This window comes from Neomonachus schauinslandi, chromosome 4 (genome assembly GCF_002201575.2).
Source record: "Neomonachus schauinslandi chromosome 4, ASM220157v2, whole genome shotgun sequence".
Taxonomy (NCBI): Eukaryota; Metazoa; Chordata; class Mammalia; order Carnivora; family Phocidae; genus Neomonachus; species Neomonachus schauinslandi.
In genome coordinates, this window is record NC_058406.1 from 152,771,337 (window position 1) to 152,797,579 (window position 26,243).

A 26,243-nucleotide genomic window follows, 5' to 3' on the forward strand; every position below is an offset into this window, starting at 1 on the left:
CTGAATCTCAGACACATGGGCCTCCAACACAGCATGTGAAAAAATGGAATTCTTTGCCGTTCTTTTTCTTTTCTTTCCTTCCTTCTCCACTTCTTTCACATCTGTTCTGCTTTTATTTCCTGTTGTGGCTAATGATGTAACCATCCTTCCAGCTGCCCACTCTGGAGGTATAAAGATCTGCCTGACTTTTTGCTACATTTTCATCACACTTCCCAAGTGCTGAATGTTCTGTTTTACCTGTCCTGTCCCTTGCAACTTACTCTTTCTTGTTCAGGTTCTGAACTGTTGTGATATAACTGATCTTCCTGCCAACACTTTGTTTTCCCTTCTATTCCACTGTACACATATTTAGCTACCAGCTAAATACACTCTGGTGCCTTCCATGTACAAGCAGTGCGAGAGGTATGGGAATAAGATAGAACCTCTCCTTAAAAGAGGCCCCATAGACTTTTGGAGGGGACAAATGTAGTGATGGACAGTTGTAATACAATTTGCTAAGTGAAGAGTCAGTCCTGCTACAGAGCTACATAAACAGAAAGCTGAAAGGACCTACAGGTCTCTGTGTGTGTGTTGGGGTTGTGGGGTGGGGGGACAAAGCTTGCAGGAAGGGGCATTTGAGCCACATGCTGAAGGACTGTGAGCAGGAGTTTTCCAGGGAAAGAAGGAAGATTAAGAACTTCCAGGTAGGGGCGCCTGGGTTGGCTCAGTTGGTTAAGCGACTGCCTTCGGCTCAGGGCATGATCCTGGAGTCCCGGGATCGAGTCCCGCATCGGGCTCCCTGCTCGGCAGGGAGTCTGCTTCTCCCTCTGACCCTCCCCCCTCTCATGTGCTCTCTCATTCTCTCTCTGTCAAATGAATAAATAAAATCTTAAAAAAAAAAAAAAAAGAACTTCCAGGTAGAGGGGGTAGACGTTCAAAGACCTTGGTCATGATCATGCCCATAGACAGGAGAGAATGGCAAGAAATGAATTGATCTCTCCCATTTCACAAAACTTATCAGTTATGTCACCATTTCAGAAAGGATCAAACACAAATTACTCATGAAAGTAGTCAGGGCCCTCTACGTGCTGGTCCCTTTTTACTTTAAACCTTGTGTCTCACCGTATTTCTTGCTCCTTTGCTGTTACATGTGTGGCCCTCCTCTGTTCTCTCTTTCTACCTGAAGTCCTCCTGATCCTTCAGGATCTTGCTCCAAGCTCAGGCTCCCCAGTCATCCTCCCCCAGATCATCTGAGTCAGAATTTCAGTGTGTGGTGTTTGTGAGTGGGAGGGGTGAGGTGGGGAACATAGAGTTCCAAATCACCTTCTAAAATGTGGAAATACATATATAACTTGCATGCTATAAACCCAGATCACCATGTAATCAGCTATCAGGCTGGTGAAAAGAGCTTTGACCTACCAGTCACTTACCTGCCTTCTCGTTCTGCTGCTGTCATTGTCCACTGGAGTGAGCAAGTTTCTCAGCCTTCCTCACCTGTGAAATGAGGAAGGTGGTTTTATTTCCTGTGTTATGGATAGGTTTGGGGAGCATGAACTCCCCTAAATGATATTCAAAACCATTTCTGTTCATATGTGCTTTTTTCTGGGGAGAGGGTTCACAGCTTTTCATGTTTTTTTTTTTTTACGCAGCCTGTGCCCTAGACAAGTTGCAAGCTGCTGATCTAGGTGATTCCTAATATCCTGTCCAGGTCTCAAATTTTATGATTCAGTGGCTGTATTGAAATTGCTTTTTCCAGGCAAAATGACAGTGAAATTGGTTCTGTCTTGAATGATTTATTTCCCACCCTGTTCTAAGATACATATTCTGGAATTTGCTTAGTTTATCAGCCTACGTGTACGGTTTTTATCATGAAAAGAGGAATATTAATTGTGCCTTTCCAGTTTCTTTCTCCTTATGAAAGTTACAAAAAATTAAACGTTGCAGAAATATTTAACATAGAAAATAAGAGTCTCCCATAATCTTCTAAGTAGACCATCTTAAGAGGTGAACTTTGAGGCATTTTTACACCCAGTCTTTCAAAGACTATGAAATTAAAGAGCTAAGAAAATAGGCCCAGTGAAGAGCTTCTGATGATTAAAAAAGTGCACAAAGCATTGGTTATTGGATTATCACTATGAGCCATCCTGCAGTGTAGCAGAAATAAGTATTTCTGAATGTATTAAACAAAAAAGATTGTGGTTCATACCTGTGGTTTATTTTAAATAATTGATACATTCTTCAGCATTGGGAAAATCAGTGTTTTTATTTTGTAAATTAAGTAATATTTTAAAAATATTAGGGAAGTTGTAGAGCAGAGATTTACAAACTTTATCTGCAATGGGTTAGATAGTGAATATTTTAGATTTGGCACACTATACATCACAACTACTAAACCCTCCTGTTGTAGTGTGAAAGTAACAGTAGACAAGTCCTAAATGAACGAGCATAGCTGTGTTCCAATAAAACTTTATTTACAATAATAGGCAGGGAGCTGGATTTGGCCAATGGATCAAACTTTGTTTGTAGATTCCTGATTTGGAGCAGTAGTGACCCTTTCATGAGTCTTAAAAACAGAAAACAAAAAAACAACAATCTCTGTTATAGGAACTAGATTCTCAATAATGAATGTCTGAGTTTTAAAGATTTTCACATTCTGCAATGTTTTAAAGTGGGTTATAGCTATTTGCAACATCTTGGTGATACAAAAAGAGGGTTAAGTATAGGTATGAATTGAACAAAAGCTTTCACACATTTGGCTTGCTGCTAGCTTGAAAGGGGCAAATTCTATCAATTCTTAAGCCTCAGGCATTACTGATTGCCATCCAAGACCTAACAGGTTCTCCTGGCACAGCCTTGCATAATTGGACAGGCACCTCATGGACTTTCTCCCCTTCTAAACCATCTGGTTTATGAGCCACTATTAGAAATGTTGTATACATTGTATTAGCAGTGACCTTTGGTCTGGTCGCATCTCTTTTGCCATATGCTGTGTTTTGTCTCTGAAGTAGACTAAATATTGGTTAATATTCATACAAAATGCTCCAAATGTGAAATTGATTAGGAAGGCAGAAATGTCCAAGCAAGTCAATCTGACCTTTGTTTGTTTTCTGTTCACAGTGGCACATTTCAGTACACCCTGGAAGCCACCAAATCTCTGCGTCAGAAGCAGGGGGAGGGCCCCATGACCTACCTCAACAAGGGACAGTTCTATGCCATAACGCTCAGCGAGACTGGGGACAACAAATGCTTCCGACACCCAATCAGCAAAGTCCGGGTATGAGCCTCATTTCTCAAATAAAGCACAGAGGGATCACATGAAGGGAATTGCTACCTCGCAGTCTTGTGGAAGGGCGTGGAAAAAATTCCAAAATAAATAATTCTAGAACAAATGTCAGAGAGTTGGAGCAGGAAAACTTACTGGCTTACAGTTTATCATTTTAATCAGTAACCAATAAATGCCAGGGAGGGGACATGGTTGGGACACGCTTTCTGACTGTATCCAAGGAATTTTCCCAGCTTCCTTCATTGCCTTTGTGCTACCTAGTTGTTGTTCTTGTTTTCAGTCAATTGATCTTAATTTTTCAAGCAAGTAGCTATAAGTCAGAGCTTATTTGTGGGCAGGGAAAGAGCTGCTGCTGTCTTCCATATGGGAGGATGTGATTTATTCTGTGTCCCTGGGTCCTTTGCAACTTGGTTAAAAAAGCCTTCTGCAACCCAGTGCTTGCTTACTCAGGAGTCAAGTGAGGCATGATATGATCCCTACCAGGACTGACTTGGTGGAATTTTCACCTTCGTGTTAGTTCTGTTTGTGGGAAATGGAACTGTGCTGGAAGCCTACCAGCTTCTGGCATTCTTGCTGCTGCCAACAAGGGAGGAAACTGGTAATCCTTCTCTACTGAAATGGAAAATCATAGCACAGCTCTCTGAAAAGAGGTTGAAGGGCTTTCCTGCCCTATTGTACAATGATTTATTTTACACGCTGTGTGCATGGTGCCCACCCCATCTTATTTTGTCCATAACTACCGCCTCCTAAGCTCTTCAGCACATTGAGAAGAATGCGTGCTGTGCCTAGAGCATAGTGAGTTTACCCCCATCCCCGACTTCCCTGCAAAGGTAACAGAGGAGGTAGAAGAGGAAGAAGAGTATTTGGTCACCTGCTGGCCAGCTTGTCTGTTACTAGCTTTAGGTAAAGCAATTTCAGTGGTGATCTCTGAGACAGCTGGGTTTTCTGGCTTTGTTTCAGTGAGAAAGATAAGGAAGGATTACTGCTCATTTCTCAGTCCAGCAATTCTTCCTCCCTCCAAGCCTGTCCCCGTCCCAGATCAGAGCTGTAGGAGGCAGGGCAGTTGAGAGTGAGAGGAAGATGTGGAGCTCACGTCCCACCCAAGGCTGAGCCCGTTGCAGGTGGAAAGGTGCCTGGTTTGTTGTGTGCCTGCCAGGGGGAATTGGTGTGTTCCTACCCTGTGGTCAAGGCTGTGGTGGAAGGATGCTTTCCTCCTCCTCCTCTACCTCCTCCTCCTCATCTTAATGGTGGAGGGATATAATAATAATAACCATAATGGTAATAACAGCAATAATGGCAGAGAGATGCCATAATAATAACAAGAGCCACAAAATAACAAGTAATATTTATTGGTATATCTTCCATGTGCCAGGCATTATGTTAAGTGCCATATATCTAGCAATTCATTTGAAACTGAAACTGCCTATGAAATAGGCACTATTTTTATAATATTACAGATGAGGAAACTTGGCCTTTTAGAGGCTAGTAACTGGTCAAGGTTACACAGCTAAAATGTGAAGGAACCAGGATATAGCCCAGGCAGTCAGATTCCTGGATTTATTCTCTTAACCACCAAGGTACACTGTGTGTTGAGTCACATGGAGGGCTAAAAGCCAGAGGCATTTTAGCCTGGGATCCACCTCTGGATATATATGCCGGACTTCACACCCCTACACCCTCACATGTGGGTGCCTGGTAAGAAGACTCTGGATAAACGTACTTTTTAAAAAACAGTTCTGTAAATTACAAGGAAGCATATAACTCATAGACAACCCTCTTAACAGCACCATTTCAGCACCCTGAAAAGATGGTGGATGGTTTGCATTCTAAGGCCATGACAGTAGTTTTGAGTACGGAGACTTTTCCAAGAATTTTGCTTCATTGAAATCATGTAAATAATTTATTATGGAAGTTTTCTTCCCATCTGTTTCATTTTGGCTAAAACAAGCCATCCTTTCTTAAGGATTTCAATCTAACACCCTTGGAGAGTTAGAATGATGCCTCTCAGAGGGGATCTTTCTTACTCCTCAGCTCTGGGAGAGCAAGCAATCTGGAGGAAAGAGGGATACACTTGGAACTTACCTGCATTAATTTTGGAGCACAGTGTTTCATTCTGAGTTGAAGCACGTATGCTTGATAATAGCATTTTCAAACTGCCTTTCTTTTTATCACTGAAGACATAAACTTACAGACTGAGAATATGCCATTACTTAGGCTAAGATAGTCATTTGCTAGAAAAAAAAATTATCTGTTATTTTTATTTTGGAACAGAAAGAAATAAACACTAGGAGGCCACGCAATGAACTTTTACATATACAGTAGTCCCTGCCCCCTTATGTGTGGGGAATACATTCTAGGGCCCCCCCCAGTGGATGCCTGAAACCATGGATGGTACCAAGCCATATAAATGCTATGGTTTTTCCTCTACCTACATCTCTGTGATAAAGTTTAACTTATACATTAGCACAGTAAGAGATGAACAACAACAGTCATAAAATAGAACAGTTATGACAATGCACTGCCATAAAAATTATGTGACTGTGGTATCTCGGGCTCTAAATATCTTCTTGTACTGTACTCACCCTTCTTCTCATGATGATGTGAGATGATAAAATACCTATGTGATGAGATGCAGTGACATGAATGATGTGGCCATTGTGACCGTAATGTTAGGCTACTACTGACCTTTGGATGATAGATCAGAAGGCACTGATCTGCTTCTAGGTTATGGTTGACCAAATGTGGGTAACCGAAACCACGGGGAAGGGGGCAACTGTAAGTGGCAAAGTTTGAGGTAGGGGGAGAGAGAAGAATGAAGAGCTTGTAGCTCATAGTTCCGTGAGCCCAGAAGCGGTTCCCCTTCTTGTCATTTCTCCATACCTTGGAGGTTCACGCTGCTTGTGAATTCAAATGATATGGATACATATTTCTAAACTAGTTTTCCTAACAGACATCTGCTTTCTTGTGTAACAAATGTTCGCACATACTTTGGGAAGAAGCCAGATTTTGAATGGACAGTACACCTGCAAGCATGTATATGGTATCTATTGTTTGTCAGGCAGCAGGGCCTCTGTCCTTATCCTCTTTGAGTTTGAAGTCAATGGGAAGACATTGCTGTCAACTGAATAATTAAAACTAATTAAGTAAATGACTTCAAGTGTGCAAAATGCTACGAAGAAGTTATTAAAGAATGAGAGTCAATGAAATATTCCGGAATAGTAGGAAAATGTCTAAGAAATATTTTAGCTTTGAAATAAGAAGGAGAGCCGGTATCCCTGATACTGCAGTTGTAGGGATTTTTGGGGTTTGTTTGTGTTGGTAACTTCTCCATCTCATAAGCGATAGCCAATTAATGTGTATTTAGTTTAATGAGGGTTTTTATAATTTAGAACCAAAACGGGCTTTGGATTCTTATTTCTACAAGATGTAATTAGTTTCTCAAGCAAGTACATCCAAATTGTGTTGAAATAAATAAAATAGTTGACCTTGTCTCTTTTGGTCTGTGAAATATCTGTAGCTTAGATCTGTGTTCCTCAGTATGAACTCATCTTGTAGTATTTCACTCATTACCTTAGTATTTCTCTCATTACTCCCGTATTTCAGCCTGAGGCACTTAATTGGGCTAGAAACAGATGCTTGCTTCTTTACAAAAGGTGCCAAATTCTACATTTAAGAATACAAAATTTCAAAAATGTTGTTTGTTTTCAGTACAAAAAAAAGATTTTTTGGTATTCCCACTCACCTCACAAAACAATAAACGTGCTCTTAGTTAATTTGGTTGTTTATGACTCATGGTAAAAATGATGTGGGGAGCGCCTGGGTGGCTCAGTTGGTTAAGTGTCCAACCTCAGCTCAGTCTTGATCTCAGCTTGGTCTTGATCTCAGGGTCGTGAGTTCAAGGCCTGCATTAGGCTCCATGCTGGGGTGGAGCCTACTTAAAACAAAAAATGATGTAGGATTCTTTTTTCTGTGTACTGTTCTCATTCTCGAAGCATTTTTTAAGTGGGCCCGTTTTTACACCAAAACCATACAGCTGAGCTTGTCTGGGCTTTTGTCAAGCAACCTTATAGAAACACAGCTCTGGTAGAACTGCCGGAAGTGGAGGCTGTGAAGGAAGCAACCGAGGCGCCCAACAGAAAGTAAGATGCATGGTTCTCCCCTCTGCAGAGCGTGGTAATGGTGGTCTTCAGTGAAGACAAAAACCGAGATGAACAGCTGAAATACTGGAAGTACTGGCACTCCCGGCAGCATACGGCAAAGCAGAGGGTCCTTGACATTGGTAAGTTGACCTTGACCTCCCTGTGCTGTCTTAGGTAAACTGACATGTTGTCATGATGCCAAGGAGAGCCCAGCACACAACTCACAGCTGGGACCCACATAGCTCTTGGGAAGATGTGCCAGGCACTAGTCTGGGCACTTTTCCTTTGTTAGTACATTTAGTACAAATTAGGTGGAGACAGCAAAATCAGGCCAAGCTGAGTGCAAAGCACTGTTTGTTCTATGGAAGCCAGCTGTGACTCGTATAATAATAGTGGTACATTTGGATTTGCAAGGACTATGTCAGTTTCTAAAATACGTTTCCATGCCCTCCTGTGTTTGGGCCTAGTGGCCAGTCCGGCAGACCAGATGAACTCTTACCCCCATGACATGAGTAACCTCAGGATCATTTATCTCTAAGGTACTAGTGAAAGTCATATGACTGGAAAGTGGGTTCTGGTTCTCTGATTCTCCATGTAGTGTCCCTTCAGCTCCAACACACGCCTGTTGCTGCTAGAACTAGGTGGTCTGGCAAATGAAACCTTTGAGAGATCTTTTCCAGCAGTAGAGGCAGAACGGCCCCGGCAAGTCCATTTTCTGGACTCTGTATATTCTTAAACACCAGGTCTGTTCTCTGGAGACCAGTAGTCCCCTGGGTGGGACTCAGGGTTTGCCCAGGAAGGTAGAGCCCATGCCAAGTGGTCCCATGGAGGGAGTTTGTTGCAAAGATTGGGAGGGCTGAAGGCACCGTGAGGCAGTCCAGAGATGAGCAACAGCAGGAGTCTGCTGCTATTAGCTGTAGGCCTGGAGGATCAAAGAGAGGAGGTTGTGGGTGTTGGGGAAGCCACCCAGCAAGAGCTCGAACCATAGTGGGGGCTGCCTCAGCAGGAGCTGGGACCACAGACAGAGCAGATTTGCAAGAGGAGGAAGAACCACAGAGGAGTCACTGCCAGACACACCTCTCAAAGAATGCCAAGAGGGAGGAGGAGAAGGAATGCCCGGTCTTCTCCCTGTGCCCCACACTCCCACCAGCGCTTCCCAAGGGCCAAATTTACCCTGAAGCCATTGGGTACATGATCCTCGCAAATGCGGTTTGCAGGAATCAACCTCTGGGAAGTCAGGGATTGAATCTTAAAATTTCTAGAGATGACTTAAAAACCCTGACAGTAATATGTGTTTCTCAGTAATTTTAACACTTTCTATGCTGTTTTTTAAAGAAATAAGTAATTTCTCATCTGTGGGCTTTCTTACCTCATTTTGCAGACCAAGAGGCTGCAGTCCCAGTGAGTGTAGGCAAAGTAAAGGTCTCCATCATGTTGGGTATCAGAAGGCATTCTGATACCTGAGCCCTTACACGGTATTACTGAGCCATTGCTTTGATTTCGTACACACTGCGATGATTGTTTTTTTTTTAGGCCTTCCATCTCACCCTTGCCAAGGTCCCTTGACCAATGGCAGAGAGGTTAGTTATTACGTTAGGGTGAGAGACTCACCGTAGAACATATTGAAACTAATTGTTGGTTTATCCTGCAAGATGGTTACACCTCTCCTTGCCCCAGTGCATGCACACACACACACACACACACACCCCTCCTATTAACTAGTCAAACATATTTATCTAATAAACCAGGAAACTGAGGCCCAGTGAGGCTCACTGACCCACTTTTCCAAGTGACTTATCCTCAGATAATCAGTGCAAGAGCTAGGATAAGACAATCTTCTTCACCCAGCTCATACACAGAAACTACAAGATCAATTGACTAGGACAAGGGGTTGGGGATACTTGCCTTAACCTGCTTTGTAGCCAATCTGCATAAGCAGAGGAACAATTTTATTTTATTTGAAAAGTTAGCCTTATAATTATTACCCAAGAAAATCAGAGGAGCAATTAAATAGAAATATGCACTAGGTCCAAATAAGGCAAATAATAAAAGCATTTTACTGGCTTACCTGTTGGTTCAACTTTGATATTGTTATAAGGTTTACTTTTCTTAGACCAGAATGATTTCTCAGCTCTCACAGGACTTCACTTCTTATCTCTCTTCTTGATCGCCTCTTGCCTGCCTTCGGACTTTCCCTATAACCCTTTACACATGCATTTGCACACATATGCACACACATGATTTATCTTTGAGATTTAGTTACTAAGAAGCTTTGTGGCTCCTTGGGCTGCCTGCTCTGAACCCAAACCCGAGGAGTATTAAATCAGTCCCTTAGCTTCAAAGGACAAATTGATTTTTCTAACCACAACCTCGACCTGATAGCTACTCACAGAGGATGAGGAAATATGCAAAAATCTTATAGAATTCATTCCTTTACTAGACTTACAAAAAAATCAAACCATGTGTTCCTCTGCCGGTGGATGGTTAATGCCATCTCCAAAATAAAGAGGGAGCTGATGCTGGGATGGTGTGTACATCTGTTTGTACCGTCAGCAGGTAGCTTTGGAGTGCGGTGCTGAGGACGTTGATGAAGGCTCCACCTTGCTTCCACCAGGGGGTTAGCAATGCCTGCTGACACTGGAGGGAGGCTGAAGGGTGCATGTGCCCTGTAGTTGCCAGTGTGGGTCGAGAACCTTCTATTAGCCTAAAGAAAAAAAGGAAGAATCCAACGTTTTAAAATATATTGCCTTTCTTAACTTCCATGAAGCTGGAGGTTACAGTCAGGGCTCATGGTTGCAGTTTCCAAATCTCCACCAGTCACTATGGTCACCAAGTTCAACTGGGCCCTCTAGGTAGTGACCTTGAAGCTGAAGTTAAAGACTGAGATAGGGCCCCTTTCACTAAAGCAGAGATTCATAACCTGTGGTCTTCGGAGTCTGTGGGTGGACTTAGTGGCTCCTCCAGCTCCTCAAGTTCTTAACAACACAGTTTTGTCTGTAGAAGTGTGTGTATTCTTTCTGCTCATTTTTTCAGGGTTCCTGGGATAACCAGCCCTCCTCCAGCTCCCTGCCTCTCTACCTCCACTCCAAGCAAAGCCCAGTGGAGCTTTCACCTCTCTTCGTATCTTTCCTTATTCTGCATCCCCTCAGCATTCATGGTCAAGGATTGCTCTGTTGTCTCTTGTACCCTGTAATGATGGCTGGCGAACATTCTACATCTTTCCTGCCATACATTTATCTCACTTGGATTAGAATGTTGGTTGCTCTTCAAGGCTGCTCCTCATCTCCCACATACTTCTGATCCTCTGAGGAGCTCCTACCAACCAGTAGTGCTGGTGGTTGCCAAATGGGGAGAGGACCCTCAGTGTCCCTGAAGGAGTCCTTTCTGTGGGTCTGTGCAAAGGAGAGTGGGCGCCCGAGGGCCTAGGGTGCAGAGAAGCAGGCTGCTCCTCAGAGCCCGTGGAGCCTTGGCTCCCAGGTTCCTTGTATCCTGATCGGAGTTCACGTGAGGCTGTGCTTGCATCACCCCAAGCATGGCTCTCCTTGGGCAGATCCTCGCACATTACATGGTTTGTTCCCTCACTTTTTGCAGGTCTTTGCTTGTCACCTTATCAGAGACCTTCCCTGTCACCTTACCTAAACGGCGTACCCTCATCACGCTCCAGCCCTTTTACCTTTATTGTATTGCAGAGCGTTTATCACTACCCTACATGTTACTTATGTATATATATTTCTATTTCTCATTGTGCCCAACTAGAAGGTAAAGCCCATGAGGGCAGACCCTTGTCTGGTTTAGCACAGGGCCTGAGACATAGTGAGCTGTCAATAAATATTTCCTAAATGAATGAGTGACCGAATGAATGAAGAAATGTGTGGATAAAACTCTTTATTATACTGACAGAAGGCAGGCCACTGGAGGGAATGAACTGTATCTTAATAATACCCATGTATTCCTTGTCTTCTGTGTACTAGGCTCTTTCTGTATATCATATATAAACATTTTGTCCTTCGTCCTCAAAACAACTCATTTTGTTGTTTAAAAACTGAGGTGAGTGAACGGTAAAGAATTTTACCCAAGGTCATGTACCTGGTAAGGGGTGTCGGTGGGATGGAAACCCAGGAATGCCTGAGTTTGCACTCCTTGTTTTTTATTTTTCTCTGTCCTCGCTCCACTGTACGTCCTCTTTGTATGGCAATCCCTAGGTAGGTCTTGGCCCCACTAGGCCCTGATGACTTGTAGAGTGACTGCAGACATCCCTGACCTGACCTTGTGCTGATGTACTGCCTCTCCCCACTGTGCTTTCCTTTCCAGACATTGAGAACGTTTTGCAATCTGGGGGGGTGGGACTCTTGGCTGCTGCTAGTTCTGACATTTCTGAAAGCCAGTTCAGCCATGTGGTTCTTGTACATTAGGCCTTAAACTATTTTGTTTGGGGGGAGGGGGGAAGGAAACATTAGCAATTAGTTCTTACTTGATAAAAGTAAAACAAACAGACCTTGGCCCTAGTGGCCCCTGCTGCTCTTTCAGAGCACACGAGCGGAGTTCTCCAAGCCTCACAAGTTCTTTCTTGTGAGCTCGTTGAAGAACAACAATTACGCCAGGTCATAAATGAGTTTACATTCTGCAGCCCAAGGAGCATTCCTGTGCCAGTTAGACCTCAGACCTCCTCTATGGCAGAGCCACTTAGATTGTTTCTGTTGTTTGCTCGTCCCTGATTGTGGACGTCCCTTTTTAAGGACACGGAGTTAGTGCTGGTCCCATGTTAGTTCCCATGCTTTGCAGAAAGGCATAATTACTCCATATTCATTCAGCAAATAGGCCAGACCCTTCATTAGGGACTAGTGATTCAGAGGTAATTAGGACAGAGCCCCTGTCCTTAAGCTGCTCGAATCTGGAGGCAAGACGATGAGTGGCTAAGATGTCACACATTGAGTGGCGTCTTGGAGGAGCGCTTCCCTGAGAGGTGTTTCTGAGACCCTTCTGAAAGGACGACAAGAGTGCGTGAGGTCAACAAGGTGGGGGAGGGTGCTGCAAGCTAAGGAAACAGCACATGCTCATATAGGAACCAAGGCAGAAGAACCAAAATGAGATTGGCAGATAAATTTTATCAAGTCTGATGAAATTGTTAGCCTAAATGGCAGGGGGTGGAAACTGTCATAGGTACTGGTGAGAGTGTTCCTTGATTGAACTAATACGGACAGTAAGGCGAAGGAAGGAAGTCCTGAGTAAATGAGGTTGAGGGGCTAAGAAAGAAGGGTTTAGTAGCTGTAGAAGGGCTTGCTTTTTAAAGAGGAATCGTAGGGGCTCCTGGGTGGCTCAGTCGGTTAAGTGTCTGACTCTTGGTTTGGCTCAGGTTGTGATTTCCAGGTTGTGAGATCGAGCCCTGCATTGGGCTCCGTGCTGAGCATGGAGTCTGCGGGAGATTCTATCTCCCTCTTCCTCTGCCCCTCCCGCTTGTGCTCTCTTTCTCTCTCTAAAATAAATAAACAAACCTTTAAAAAATAAATAAATAAAGGGGAATCGTAGGGTGAAACTCCAGGCCTCCTTTGGTACCGGCTGAAACTCCAGGCCTCCTATGGAGGCTAGTCAAGCCTAGCGGGGTATGTGGGGTCCAGGCCCTGGAAGGCTGTAGGCAGTAGAGGGCCATTGACTCGGGCCACCCGTGTCCCGGCAGCAAACCTGCCCTGCAGGTGGAAAGCTTGCGAAGTGCTGCCTCAGGATCTTCACAGAGGAGCATCACCACGGCCACATCACAGGTGTTGAGGGTCATTAAGCTCAGGGGTTTTCTCCCTTGGCTGCTTTAACACTATCTTGGCTCCATAAAGTCTTGTTGTATAGTTTTATTGGGGAGATATTCAAATGTCTGTGTGTGTACTTTTTTATATTGAGCTGTAGCATGCATGCATTGTTTTTAGTTAATCCATGTTTTTCTATTGTTGAACCGAGTGGATTTTAGAAATCCAAGAGTACGTAAGAGAGGGATAATATAAATTGTACCTTTGTGTTGTCATTCATCCAAGCAGGTGTATTCCATTTGTACATCCGTCTTCCCAGATTGCTGATAAGGACAGATGGAGGGGAGTGTGCAGAAATAACAAGCAAATAGATACTGTAATGAAATGACATTTTTCTGTAATGAGTTACAGGACTTGAATTCAGAGGCTTTGGATAACCATTGAGGTTTTTGGCAGCACTGTTGGTGTGGGATGATATCTGTACCACAGAGAGGTGATTCCAGGCCAGCATGGAGGATGGGGTGAAGAGAGGGAGAGACGGGCAGTGGGAAGACCAGTCGGAGCCAGGTGAACGATGGAGTGCACCCAGAGGAGTGCATTGTAAGCGGGGGATACAGAGGTATCCCAGGAACAAGAGACAAATTCTAGAACTGATAGTTCCTCTGTGATGACTGGCTTTGGAGATAAAGGAGAAGTAAAGGATCACAGAAGAAAAGCGCGGCCTTGCTAACTAAATGGGTGCCCTGCTCCTAGGTAGGGGTGTCAGGAGGAGGGACATGGCCAGGAACGGCAGGTTGGCCAGGGGCTGTGTTCAGCCAGGGGCATGATGACGTTGAGGCACCATCTGTACATAGAGTAGGTGGGACTTACCCTCGACTCGTCTGCACCATAGGGTTATCCAGTTTTGCACAGTGTGAGCCATGTAACAACATATTTCAAATGAACCACAAATGACAAAATGAACTGGACTGCATATCAAGCTTCCTCAAGCAGTGGATAATTCCAAAACCACTCTCTGGGGAAGGCACATTTTTCTCTTTGTTTCCTTTCAAGGAGGGAAGGAAAGTTAGAAGAGGTTCAACAACTAAAATTAACTTTATAGAATGAGAGCCAGAAGCTACGATAGATAAAATGAAGCACATTCACATGTAATTTCTCTCTTCTGAACAGAATTAAGACTTACTTTACTACCTTACAGTGCAGATGTTCCAAAATAAGAACCGTGTGGTTTTTGTCTTTTCGCAGTGGGTGGCGTGGATTGTAATGTAATGACGCTGATACCACAAGCAACATCAAAATAAGCCTCCTTACTTTACAGTCACATCCAATGAACCATTATCGATATAAATTTGTAGTTAATTGTGAAACCGACTATTTGCTCTTTATTCCGTCTCTGTCTTCAGTTTTGATTTGCAGTAATCTTTCCCTGTATGTGGGATGTGTCAGTTATGTTGTTACTATTAATCCTGTAGTTTTCCATGGTATTTAGCAGGCAATTATAGTTCATCTTTGATTATTAGCATGTGATTATCGGATTTTCATCTGTGCCCTCATGCAAATCTCTTTCTTTAGAGCCAATTTTTAAATACCAGTTTTATGTTAAGGTAAAGCTTTTCTTGAAAACTTTAGTTCCAACGAAATGGAAACATTTCTTGAAGTTTAGTTCTCAAGACCTTTCAGAAGACTCTCCAGCACGGAATTTTGCTGTGAAGTCCAGGCCTGGGAGCTCTCTTCAGTCTGGAATCATATTCCACTTTCAGATAGGAATTGTGATTAAAATTAAGTAACATGATTTATTTTTTCCCCTCTCTTTGAGTTTTCTAGAGGAGGCTGGCTTCAGATGTGCCCTACAAGGGTGCTTTCTTGCAGGTTTTATCACCAACCCTGGGCTGGGCCACCCAGCGCTGTGCAGAAATGTGGGAGGGTGAAGATTTGGGTGGTGGGTGGGAGACAGCTGCTGCCTCTCTGAGGGTCGGGTGAGTCACGTAGCCAGGTCATCTGCGCACGGTCGAGGCCTAGGAGACAAGAGTGCCCTACAGCTTGCCTTTCTCTTGACTAGGCTGTCCCACCTGCCCTTTAGTTTTGTTCCGTGGAAGGCTCTACTGCAGAGTCAAACGAACCTGCTCTCTCCCTGCAGTCAGGAAGATGTGGGTCTTCCTTCCTTTAAAGATAACGCAATTAAGTGGAATTTCGAATTTTGATCCTGGATGATTTTCACACTTCTGAATAGATATGAAAAGTAAATTTGACTCAGAATAAAACAAAACCTCTTGAGGGGCGCCTGGGTGGCTCAGTCGTTTAGCGTCTGCCTTCGGCTCAGGTCATGATCCCAGGGTCCTGGGATCAAGCCCCGCATGGGGCTCCCTGCTCAGTGGGGAGCCTGCTTCTCCCTCTCCCACTCCCCCTGCTTGTGTTCCTTCTCTCCCTATCAAATAAATAAATAAAAATCTTAAAAAACAAAACAAAACCTCTCGAGAGCCCCTAACGTTAAGAATGAAATCACAGGGCTGCTGCAGTCAGGGCCATGAGTCAGAGCTGAGCTGGAAGGGCGGCCTTGAGCCCTGCTTCCTCCACAGGAGGGAGGAGGTGTGGGTGGACCAGCACTACCCAACAGGGGTCCTCCTCTCCTCCGCTCTAGACACATGTGGGGCACCTTCTGCTTTGAGCGAAGTGCCGTAGCCACAGTGACTGAAAATTCCTTTCATCTTCAACTTTCGTTAGAAAAACATTTATGTGATAAAAGTGTAGGAGGCTAATTAAGGTTATATGTTTTAAAACATTATAAAATGCTTAAAAATGCATTATAAAAAACTTCAAAGTTTATTCTTAGTTCAGACAGAACATACTGATTTTCAATAACCACTGAGCCACTGTGGGTTTTCATTTATTGCATTGTATGTTTCAGTATGAGTCCTAGAAGCTCATTCTGTTGGGAAAAACAGCTCTGGGGAGAAGCACTTCCTGCTCCGCATGTGTGCTTAGTGTGACCCAGGGGTACCCCTCACCTTCCCACCAGCAAAGGGTCCAGAACAGAGCCAGAGTTCACAAACTGCCCATGTCCAGGCCCTGATTCTTGGAGACTCCCTTTTAAATTATTAGCTGGGTCTTCCTCTTTCCTTCCACTCTACGTTTCTTAAAAAAGGTATCCACTAGCCCACATCCTGTACTCCTAATGTCTCTCCATCCAGTACAGCCTGTCTTTTATTTAAAAATTTTTTAAATGATTTTATTTATTTATTTGAGAGAGAGAGCCCAAGCAGGGGGAGCGGCAGGCAGAGGGAGAAGCAGGCTCCCTGCTGAGCAAGGAGCCTGACATGGGACCATGACCTGAGCCCCAGGCAGACGCTTAACTGACTGAGCCACCCAGGCGTCCCTTATTAAAGTTTCTTAATGCCAAGTCTACAGGTCCTTTTTTGCCCCTCACTCGTTTTCCTAGTTACTTGCAACCTCTTCTTTGTTCCTTTCTATGGCTCTCCTTGCCTAGAATGTCCCTCCCTCTCTCCTTGACCTGGCAGACATTTTACCCCTTAAGACCTGGTTTCTCTGTCCCCACTTGGATGGGATCTTCTTCATCTTTCAGGCAGAGTCAGCTGCTTCCACTATGGGTTTTGGTTTGTATCTAGTCAATAGCATTTCACTATGTTTCACTTGGTTCATCAGTGTACATTCTGTCCATCCCACTAGGTGCTGAACTTCTTGAGTGGAGAGAGAATTTTTTTAACCTTTGTATATACCCCCAGCACCTGGTACAGAGCCTGACATAGCTTAGATTCTCAACAGTGTCCACCAGTCAATGAACAAATGCCGTGTATGTTTTGTGTGTAAGTAATAACAGTTATGATAAGCAGGCACAGGTCTCGTTACTGGAGAAATCAGGCTGGGCTTGCACTTTCTCCTCTTCCATGCTGAAAGAATAATTTTTGGTAGTATTTTTTCTGATGTCAGGAGGCTAACTGTGCATTTGGTACCTTAATTTCTTAGATTTTAAATATTTATTACACTACAGCCATTTTGATGAAACTAGTTTAATAACTAAGACTAATTGCTAACATAAAAACAGAATACATACACTAATAAAGCCGGGGAAAAATGTCCCATTTTTAACTTAACTAGAAATTATTACTGTTTCCTGGAAGCAAACAAATAGGAAATTGTTTCAAAGCAAACTTAAAAAAAAAAAAGTAGCTAGATTTGGAAATTAAAAATTATAAGGAATGTGGTGGCCCTTAATCATTTTTCTTCACTGCTTCTAGGAAGTGTGTTTACCTGGTTCCAAGACATTGCTGTTTACTAAACCTTTCCCTGCAAATGATTTCCTTACTGCTGACAATTTTAAAGCCCTGAGTAGTTAACCAGAAGAAATGTTACAGAAAGGATTAAGGCATGGAATGGATGCTTAGAGACCCCTCTGAGAATCTTAGTAGACCCTCTACTTAATACTGTAAAATGCTTTATTTCCTGTTTTACTCCCCCCCCCCATTTACTGGACACTCTACTGTCTTTCCCTTACTTGGTGGGACCTTTTCTGTATCTTTAGCTATGGAAGACCATGCTTTCTTGTCAAACATGTAATCTGTGCTTTGATTTGATTTCATGTCTTTCGTTTGGGGCCTAATTATTTTCTTCAGAGATGCTTTTAATGAGACTGCAAGTAACCTGATAGTCTCGTGTTTTTAGCATTATTTGATTGGCTTAAAAATTACAAGACAAAATAGCTGGAGATACACTCTGATAGTTTCATGAGGCTCATCTATATACCAAACAAAACTACAGAGCTGGTGTTGTCAGCCTTCTGTTAGCATTTACTAGAAGCCTCTCTCTTGCTGCACACTTCAACATAAACAAATTTACGTCTTTGCAATACCCCCAAGTGTGAAATTGGGCAAATGTAAAGTTTTCCTTCTTTGTTTACACAACCAAAAACTTGCCAAGAGAGAGTTTTTCCAAAATTAAATTAAGCTCTTTGAGGTTGGAGAAACCAAAATAAGGTGAAGCTAATCTGAAGGAAAGTCTTTGAACAGGCTCCAGGAATCTGGAGCTGCCACTAGTTTTCATGCTCTTGAAAAGGCAAGTACTGAAATGAGGGGGCGCTAAAGAAATGAGGGGTCTCGTCATTGTTCACTGATCCTGTGACGCAGGTGCTCATATGCTCTCCATTTTGCAGATAGGGAAACCAGCTCAGAGCAGTTACGCAGCTTTGCTTAGGTGGCTTCTGATCCTGTTGAACCCTGACTGTAATCCCCGGATGCTGTGGTCCACATTACAACGGAAAACAGTAACAGAAGCAACAGCTTCCCTCCTTCGAAGGGCAAATTCATCTTGAAGAAATATATTTAAGAGAATTGGAATTTCAATTTCAAAATGATATCTAAATCCTCCAATAACTGGTGGAAAATAAGGAAACAGGAATAGCAGCATGAGTAATTCAAGTAGCAGTTAATGCAGAAATCATTCATGTAATGAACTAGAATAGCTCATGCGGTCCCCCCGACCCTGCACCCATCACACACATAACAGACTCACCTTCCTATGTCTGGTAACCAGTTTAGTGTGTGTGACTGGGCAGCCAGGGTCAGTCGGGGAGGTTGAAAAGGGAGGTTAATCTACAAGAAACAGTAAGTGTGGCAAGGATGTGGAGAAAAAGGAACTCTTGTGCACTACTGGAGAGAATGCAAACTGGTGTAGCTGCTGTGGAAAACAGTATGCAGGTTCCTCAGAAAGTTAAGAATAGACTTACTGTATGATCCAGTAATCGCACTAGTGGGTATTTACCCAAAGAATACAAGAGCACTAATTCAGAAGGACATATGCACCCCTGTCTTTATTGCAGCATTATTTGCAACAACCGAATTATGGAAGCAGCCCAAGTGTCTACTGATAGATGAATGGATAAAGATGTGGTGTATGTATATGTATGTGTGTTATATATATATGTGTGTGTGTGTATATATATGTGTGTGTATATATATATATATATGAATATTATTTAGCCATAAATAAGAATGAAATCTTCCCATTTGCAGCAACATTGGATGGATCTAGAGAGAGTAATGTTAAGCAAAAATAAGTCAGTCAGAGAAAGACAAATACTATATGATTTCACTCATATGTGGAATTTAAGAAACAAAACAAATGGAGAAAAAATGTGAGAAACCAAAAAACAGACTCTTAGCTATAATGAACAGATGCTTTCCAGAAGGGAGGTGGGTGAGGGGATGGGTGAAATAGGTGAAGGGGATTAAGAGTATACTTATCCTGGTGAGCACTGAGTAATATATGGAATTGTTCAATCACTATATTGTACACATGAAAGTAATAAAACACTGTATGTTAACTACACTGGAATTAAAATTTTTTTTAAATGGAGGTTAATCTTAGTGGAACTTGAGCAGCTGGAGGGATTGGGTTTGTGGTTCAGATTTAGCGGAAGATAATGTGAGGATTTACAGTTCTTGTAATGTTGTCTGTGTTCTGTACCACCAGTTGCCAAAAAGTCATTTCTTTTATTTGAATTTCTTCAGTCCGCAACTCAAAAGTACAATTGTATGTATTTGAAACTTCTTTCTAACATTGAAGGCTGCTAGGCACTAGAATGGGTCTTTGAGAGAGACTGGAATATCTTCCAATAGAAGTATAGAGTATCTGCCAATAGAATGGCAATTCTCAAGTTTCTTACTAATGATAAAGTACCATCATCTGAGAATGAGTTCAGTTCTCTTTTATAAGTCAGAGTTGGTTTAACTGGGAAGTTACAATGTCTGGAGATATCATCTGGGCTGGGAAAATATTGGGGACTGTTGTCCTGGAGGGAGGGAGACCCATTTGTAGGTCTGAGATGATTATGGTGGATTGGCCACTGTGGGCAGTAACTTGTAATCCTGTGTGCCTATAACTTCTTGTCCGTATATCAAGTAAGAAGATGAAGAATGAACAACCAAAATTAAACTTGAGTAGTTCATGCAGTATACAAGAATAAATGATTTACCAAAGCACTTATCCATGCCTTCATTCATTCAGCAAACTGTCAGAAAGTACTAGGCACTATTTTTCAAGAGACAAGATAGTTTGAGTTAAAAATAGACTGAAGTTAAATCTCACTGAATAACATAGACTAATGAGAAGAGCTTAATTTTAAGCCCATCCAAGCTTATTTAAATTTGGAGCCAGAAGCCATAGTGCATATATAGGTCCTATATAAGCATATATGTTTGTGTGTCTACACATAGGATCTGACTTATTCTCAATTTGAAATCAAGTTTACGGATCAAGACCAGCATTTGTAAAAAAAGGAATCAGAATAAAAAATGCTAGCATAGATGGAACACAGTAATAGGCTACAGGTAAAATGCTTTCCTTACTGTAAGTTTATTGTCACTACAACTGAAAGCTAGAACATTGGTTTATAAATTTCTTTGCTAGAAGCAGAAGGGTGAATCAAACAAATAAAGTATTAGGTTTTGCTCAAAAGGAGAATTCCAAGAAAGATTCCTTCTTAAATGATGTCTGTGAAGGTAATATAATCAACCATGAAAAGTAAACAGGAATATATTTTAATTTATTTTAATATCAAAGTCACTTGATACTGGTCACATTCTATGAGTCACAAATGATGTTTTCATAATTTCAGCCATTATTGTTCTAGATTATGTGTGGAAAGGTGCTCATTTGAAAGGTAGTATGTCACAGAAATCAAAGGGCTCTGCTTGTATGTAGACAGAACTTCTTGGGTTCCAATCCTGGCTTGGCCGCTGAAAAACTAAGTGATTATCAGGGAGGGGAGGTGCTTAACATGTTAGCCTGTTTTCTATGCTACAGAGTAAGGATAACGTAAAAAGCTACTGATCAGAATTGTGTGAGGTGATGTTTGTGAAGTATGCCTATTTAGCACACACTTGACTCTCAAAAACTGGTGGCTGATCCTATTATTTGCTCAGGAGCCAGGACCAAATGATGGAAATACATTTAGAGCCTCTAAAAATCAGCTCAAGTGTCAACACACTTAAGGAAACCCAGCTTACCTCTGACTAGGGAAAAGCATGATAAAGAATATAATGGACTCATTAGAGTTCTTATGAGTCATCCAGGCTTTAAGAAGCTGCTTCTTTGATTTCAAAAAACAAAACAAATCTCAAAACCTACTTGGACTAGGGTTTATTTATTCTGCCTATTTTAAGTCAGAGCGAATACTTCTAGAATGACCCTCGAGCGTTTCCTGAATTTGAGCTGGTTCTATTTGGTCTTTGCAGACAGAGGGAAGCAGATGTTTGAGGACAGGTGGAATGGGAGAGTAGGGACCAGTGTTGTTCCCCTCACCCACTAAAGGATTAGCGGGTTTGTTCTTAGATATTGTCTCTCTCTCTCTTCTTCTTCTTCTTTTTTTTAAAAGATTTATTTATTTTAGTGAGAGAGTGCGAGCATGGGGAGGGGTGGAAGAAAAGGGAGAGAGAAACCCCAGCAGACTCCTCGTTAAACTTGGAGCCTGAAGCGGGGCTCTATCCCATGACCCCAAGATCACAGACCAAGCTGAAACCAAGGACCCAAGCTGAAACCAAGAGTCAGACGCTTAACCGACTGCACCACCCAGGGGCTCCATATACTGTCTCTCTTTTGTAGATGAGGAAATAGCAGGTTCAGAGAGCTTCTGTAACTCATTCAAGGTCACAGGGCTTATTGAGAGGAGGACAGAAATTAAATTCTGGTTGGTGTGTCTCTACCCCCACCGTCCTTTCTTCGTATGCTTTGGGCACCGCCATATAGATTGACCCCCTGTATGTCCCAACCCCAAATATAAACTACTCAAATCTTTGGCTTTTTAAAAACAAAACAAAACAAAACAACATCTTCTTAGGCTGCGGTGTAGCTCACTGAATTGGTAATCGTGCCCTGAGCCATTTTCAGCATTCCAGGCTCATTATTTCACTAGTCCAGACAGAATCCATACCTTTCGGAAGAGCAACAGTTTTTATATTAATTATACCATTCTTTTTAATCTCCAACAATATATACAAAAAATAATTAAAAGGGATAGTTATAATTTACCAAGCACGTGAAGCTTAATTAAGGTGAAGGAATTAAGAGTTCCTTTGACGGCATTCCAGAATCACACACACACAGTTTGAAGAAGACTCAACCTACAAAAGTCTGAGTCTAAAAACCTATTAACAGACCACTGATTATATACAAAAAATAAAAGAATAAGACAGCAAAAGGATTCACCATCATGCTTTCCATAACAATTAAAATAGGATTGAATCCCTTAATTCCTCTGCTGAACATAACTTGCCAGAAACATATGTGAAAAGCATTGCTCATTCACCCATGCTCAGCGGCCCTTCACTGAGACACTGTCGTTTGTCATCTTTCTTCCTCAAACCTCTTGTTTTCTCAGAAGGGCTAACTTCTGAACTTTTCTTTCAATCTTCATGGTGCCTTCAGGATATGGAGCTGCTTTCTTTGCTTCCTTTCCACTGCAGCACCCAACCCTGCCCTGCTTTGTCAAGGAATGGTCCCCAAATGTGCAGTCTCTGCCTCATGGAACTTCCCCAAGTGCTTCTGTCCCAGCTAGTTGCCATGCAGGATGTGCTGTGATTTTTCTCTACAAGGTATTCTTATCTGGTGACAATTTATTATTTAATTTGCAAGATAAATATAGGCAGTGATTAATAGTATGACCTTTAGCATCAGACAGACCTAGATTCAAATCACAGGTTGGCCAGTTACCAGCCATGTGATTTTCTACAAGACACTTAACTTCCCTGTAGGATGAGGATGCTAACACCTACCTCACAGAGATGAGGTAATGTTGGTAAAAGACTTGGCACAGGCTTGGCACTCAGTAAGCTCTTGGTTTGTGACACTTATTATTATCCCAAGAGCATTTGCATTTTAATGTCAGGAGATGACAATATCCTTACCCAAAGGAATGGATGTTTCAGGATGGGATTCCAGGCATGAGAACAAGCAGACATCTTGGAGCAGGTGGTACTCAGGGCTCACCATGTAGGTAACTACCTGATTCTCCTATATGTGTGGTTATTGTCCACTGAGGGGAAATCTTTGAGGAGAAAGAACAATCTGTCACACGGATTTCATCGATAATTGATAGAGGACCTCAATGACAGATGTCACTTTCTCTAAGATTGTATGTGGACCGAATGAGGTGCACCCAGAGGACAGAACAGTGCTACCCAAAATGTAGACCCCAGGCCAGCAACATCAGTCCTATCTAGGAGCTTGTTAGAATGGCACATTCTTTGCCACATCCCAGACCTACTGAGTCATAATCTCTGGGAGTGGGCCCAGACATCTACATTTTACCAAAGCCCTCCAGGTGATTTCTGATGCACCCCAGCATTTAAGAAGCACTGTTATAGAACATCCATACAAGCCTATAAGCTTTGGGAATCCAGAAATACTGTACATTTTGCGGGGGGGGAGTGTCCTAACAGGCCTTAGAGAATGTATACAGCTTTGCATTCCCATACACTTCACTCTGACATTCCAAGGACACACATACCCTTAGAGAGGACCCTGAAAAGTTTGATTGTCACCAGCCATATGACATTAACAATGAAATAAACTTCGTTCTTATTTCATTAGATAGACTCCCATTTCTTCTTTCATGGTTTCATTCTTTTGGATGCTTCAAGTTAGTTGTATACTTTAGGGTTGTTCTTTTGTGTATGAATTTTTTTTTTTAATTTTTTTTTTAAAGATTTTATTTATTTATTTGACACAGAGAGAAACACAGCGAGAGAGGGAACACAAGCAGGGGCAGAGGGAGAGGGAGAAGCAGGCTCCCCGCTGAGCAGGGAGCCCCATGCGGGGCTCGATCCCAGGATCCTGGGATCATGACCTGAGCCGAAGGCAGACGCTTAACGACTGAGCCACCCAGGCGCCCCTTGTGTATGAATTATTAAGATAAATAAGAACTACCTTTAAAACTCAGATTAAATTGGCATACATTTTTTTAGAAACCTGTTTCAGCCAATTATAATTTTGTTCCATCATATCATGCTGGTTTTTGGAAACATCTAAGCCATTTTCCTATTTTTATCCTCATTCTCACTAAGTAGATGTTAGTATTCTACAGATATTTACAAACCAGGGTACAAAACATGTAGTTTTTATGTTGCCTTGTCATCTTTTAGGGGAGAAAAAGTCCATTCAAAATGTAATATGTTCATAATTAAGTGCTTTATGATTTTTTTTGAATGGGGTGATTACTTTTCAGCTGTGATGGCTCTTGTGCAAGAATAAAGCCATACACTCAAATCACCTGACTTGTAGTCATAGAAGGGGATCCCAGGTTCAGGAGGTTGAATGGTGACCTTCAAAAATGATCTGTCCATGTCCTAATTCCCAGAACCTACAAATAGGACCTTATTTGGGAAAAAGGTTTTTACAGATAGGTTCGCAAGATGAAATCATCCTGGATTTGGGTGAACCCTAAATCCAATGACAAATCCTTAGAAGAGAAGAGAAGAGGGGAACAGACACAGAGACACAGAAGAGAAGACCATGTGAAGACAGAGGCAGAGAAAAGAGGGATGGGTCTATAGGTCAAGGGACACTAAGAATTGCCAGCAACCACCAGAAGCTAGGAGGGAGGCATGGAGCCTATCAACCTGCAGAACCTCCAGAAGGAACCAGCTCTGCCAACGCCTTGATTTGGAATGTCTGGCCTCCAGAACTGTGAGAGAATAAATTTCCCTTGTTTTAAACTACCAAGTTTGTCGTAGTTTGTTATGGCAGCCCTAGGAAACAAAGCTTATTACACCAGCTCATCACAGTTCCTTTTACTAGTTGAGCAGCTATCCACATTAACAAAATTTGGGTTTGAAAAACTTTCTTGAGGAAATAAGTTAAGGAAGGCTTAACACCAGACTGCTGAGCTTCTGTTTCTATCCCATGAGTCATAAGCCTTTAAGCAAACATTAACACAGTTTTTAGAAATGGGAGATATATCTATTAGCATATTATTCATTGGACAAAAAGCATGTGGACAAAACAACATCAGGGTGCATAAGCTGTTTAGTCTTAGAAAACTTTCATAGTTATAAATAATAGCAGAGCTATTTACCACCTATAGGAATAGCTTAGAGACTAAAGATGAACGGACATTTCTTGTATTGCATAAGGCTAAGGAAAAAGGCGTGGGCACCTGGATGGCTCAGTCGTTAAGCGTCTGCCTTCAGCTCAGGTGGAGATCCCAGGGTCTTGGGATCCAGCCCCACGTTGGGCTCCCTGCTTCTCCCTCTCCCACTCCCCCTGCTTGTGTTCCCTCTCTCGCTGTCTCTCTCTCTGTCAAATAAATCAATAAAATCTTTAAAAAAAAGAGCAAATAGCTAATGGGAAATGCTGGTGATAAATAAGTAAACAAATAAATAAAATATTGGCACATGGTATAAAGGAAATAAACAAGGTAATCTAACCATCTAGTAAAAAGTAGCCTTGCCAATCTTTTTGTTTTTTTGTTATTGGCATAAAAAAGCTATTAAACTTAATTGTGTTATTTATTTGTCTACTTATTTATTTTCTCCTACTGGACTATAAAAGCCACATGATCAGGAACCTAGTCTTGTTTCCTGCTCTTTCCCCAGTGTGAGGACACTGCCTGGCACATAGCAGACACACAGTACCTATTTGTTCAATACATTTGCTGATGAAGTGAATATGGTAGAAACTGACAGAGGCCCTGTGCCAGATGAGGGGACCCAGAAAGCATTGTATTTGTATTTGTGTTTGCAATGCATTTGTTTTTAAAATCCTTGGTTAAAGTGTTTGACCAAACCGCTTTGGTTTGTCTTTATTTCTAAATATGACACTTGTTTTTTAAATTTACAATTGACCTAAAGCTGTTTAACAATTGCTTATTAAAAACTTACTAAAAAGCTGTTAAAATGCTTATTAAAAACTTCAAACAAAATTCCAAGACTATCTTTTAAAACAAATAGGTATGAAGAATTAGGGAACTCACTTCCTTTAAATTCCACAGTCTACTTCTCACTTCAGAATTTTAAGAGATTGGCTGGCCTGCTGAAATCACAGGTTTGCATTTAAATCATCCTAAATAAAGCCAGAAAGCCTTATTCTAAATTTCTAGGG

The 26,243-nt window shown here is 42.1% G+C and overlaps 1 protein-coding gene across 3 annotated transcripts in view; it reads left to right on the forward strand.

Annotated features, from left to right (window-relative positions):
- The window catches only part of GRHL2 (grainyhead like transcription factor 2), a 150,909-nt gene that overhangs the window by 62,131 nt on the left and 62,535 nt on the right, over nucleotides 1–26,243 (forward strand). For all 3 annotated transcript variants that reach the window (XM_021688703.2, XM_021688704.2, XM_021688705.2), the window contains exons 6-7: nucleotides 3,097–3,253; nucleotides 7,430–7,541. In XM_021688703.2, the coding sequence (XP_021544378.1) occupies nucleotides 3,097–3,253; nucleotides 7,430–7,541 (269 nt within the window). The remainder of the gene's footprint in view (nucleotides 1–3,096; nucleotides 3,254–7,429; nucleotides 7,542–26,243) is intronic.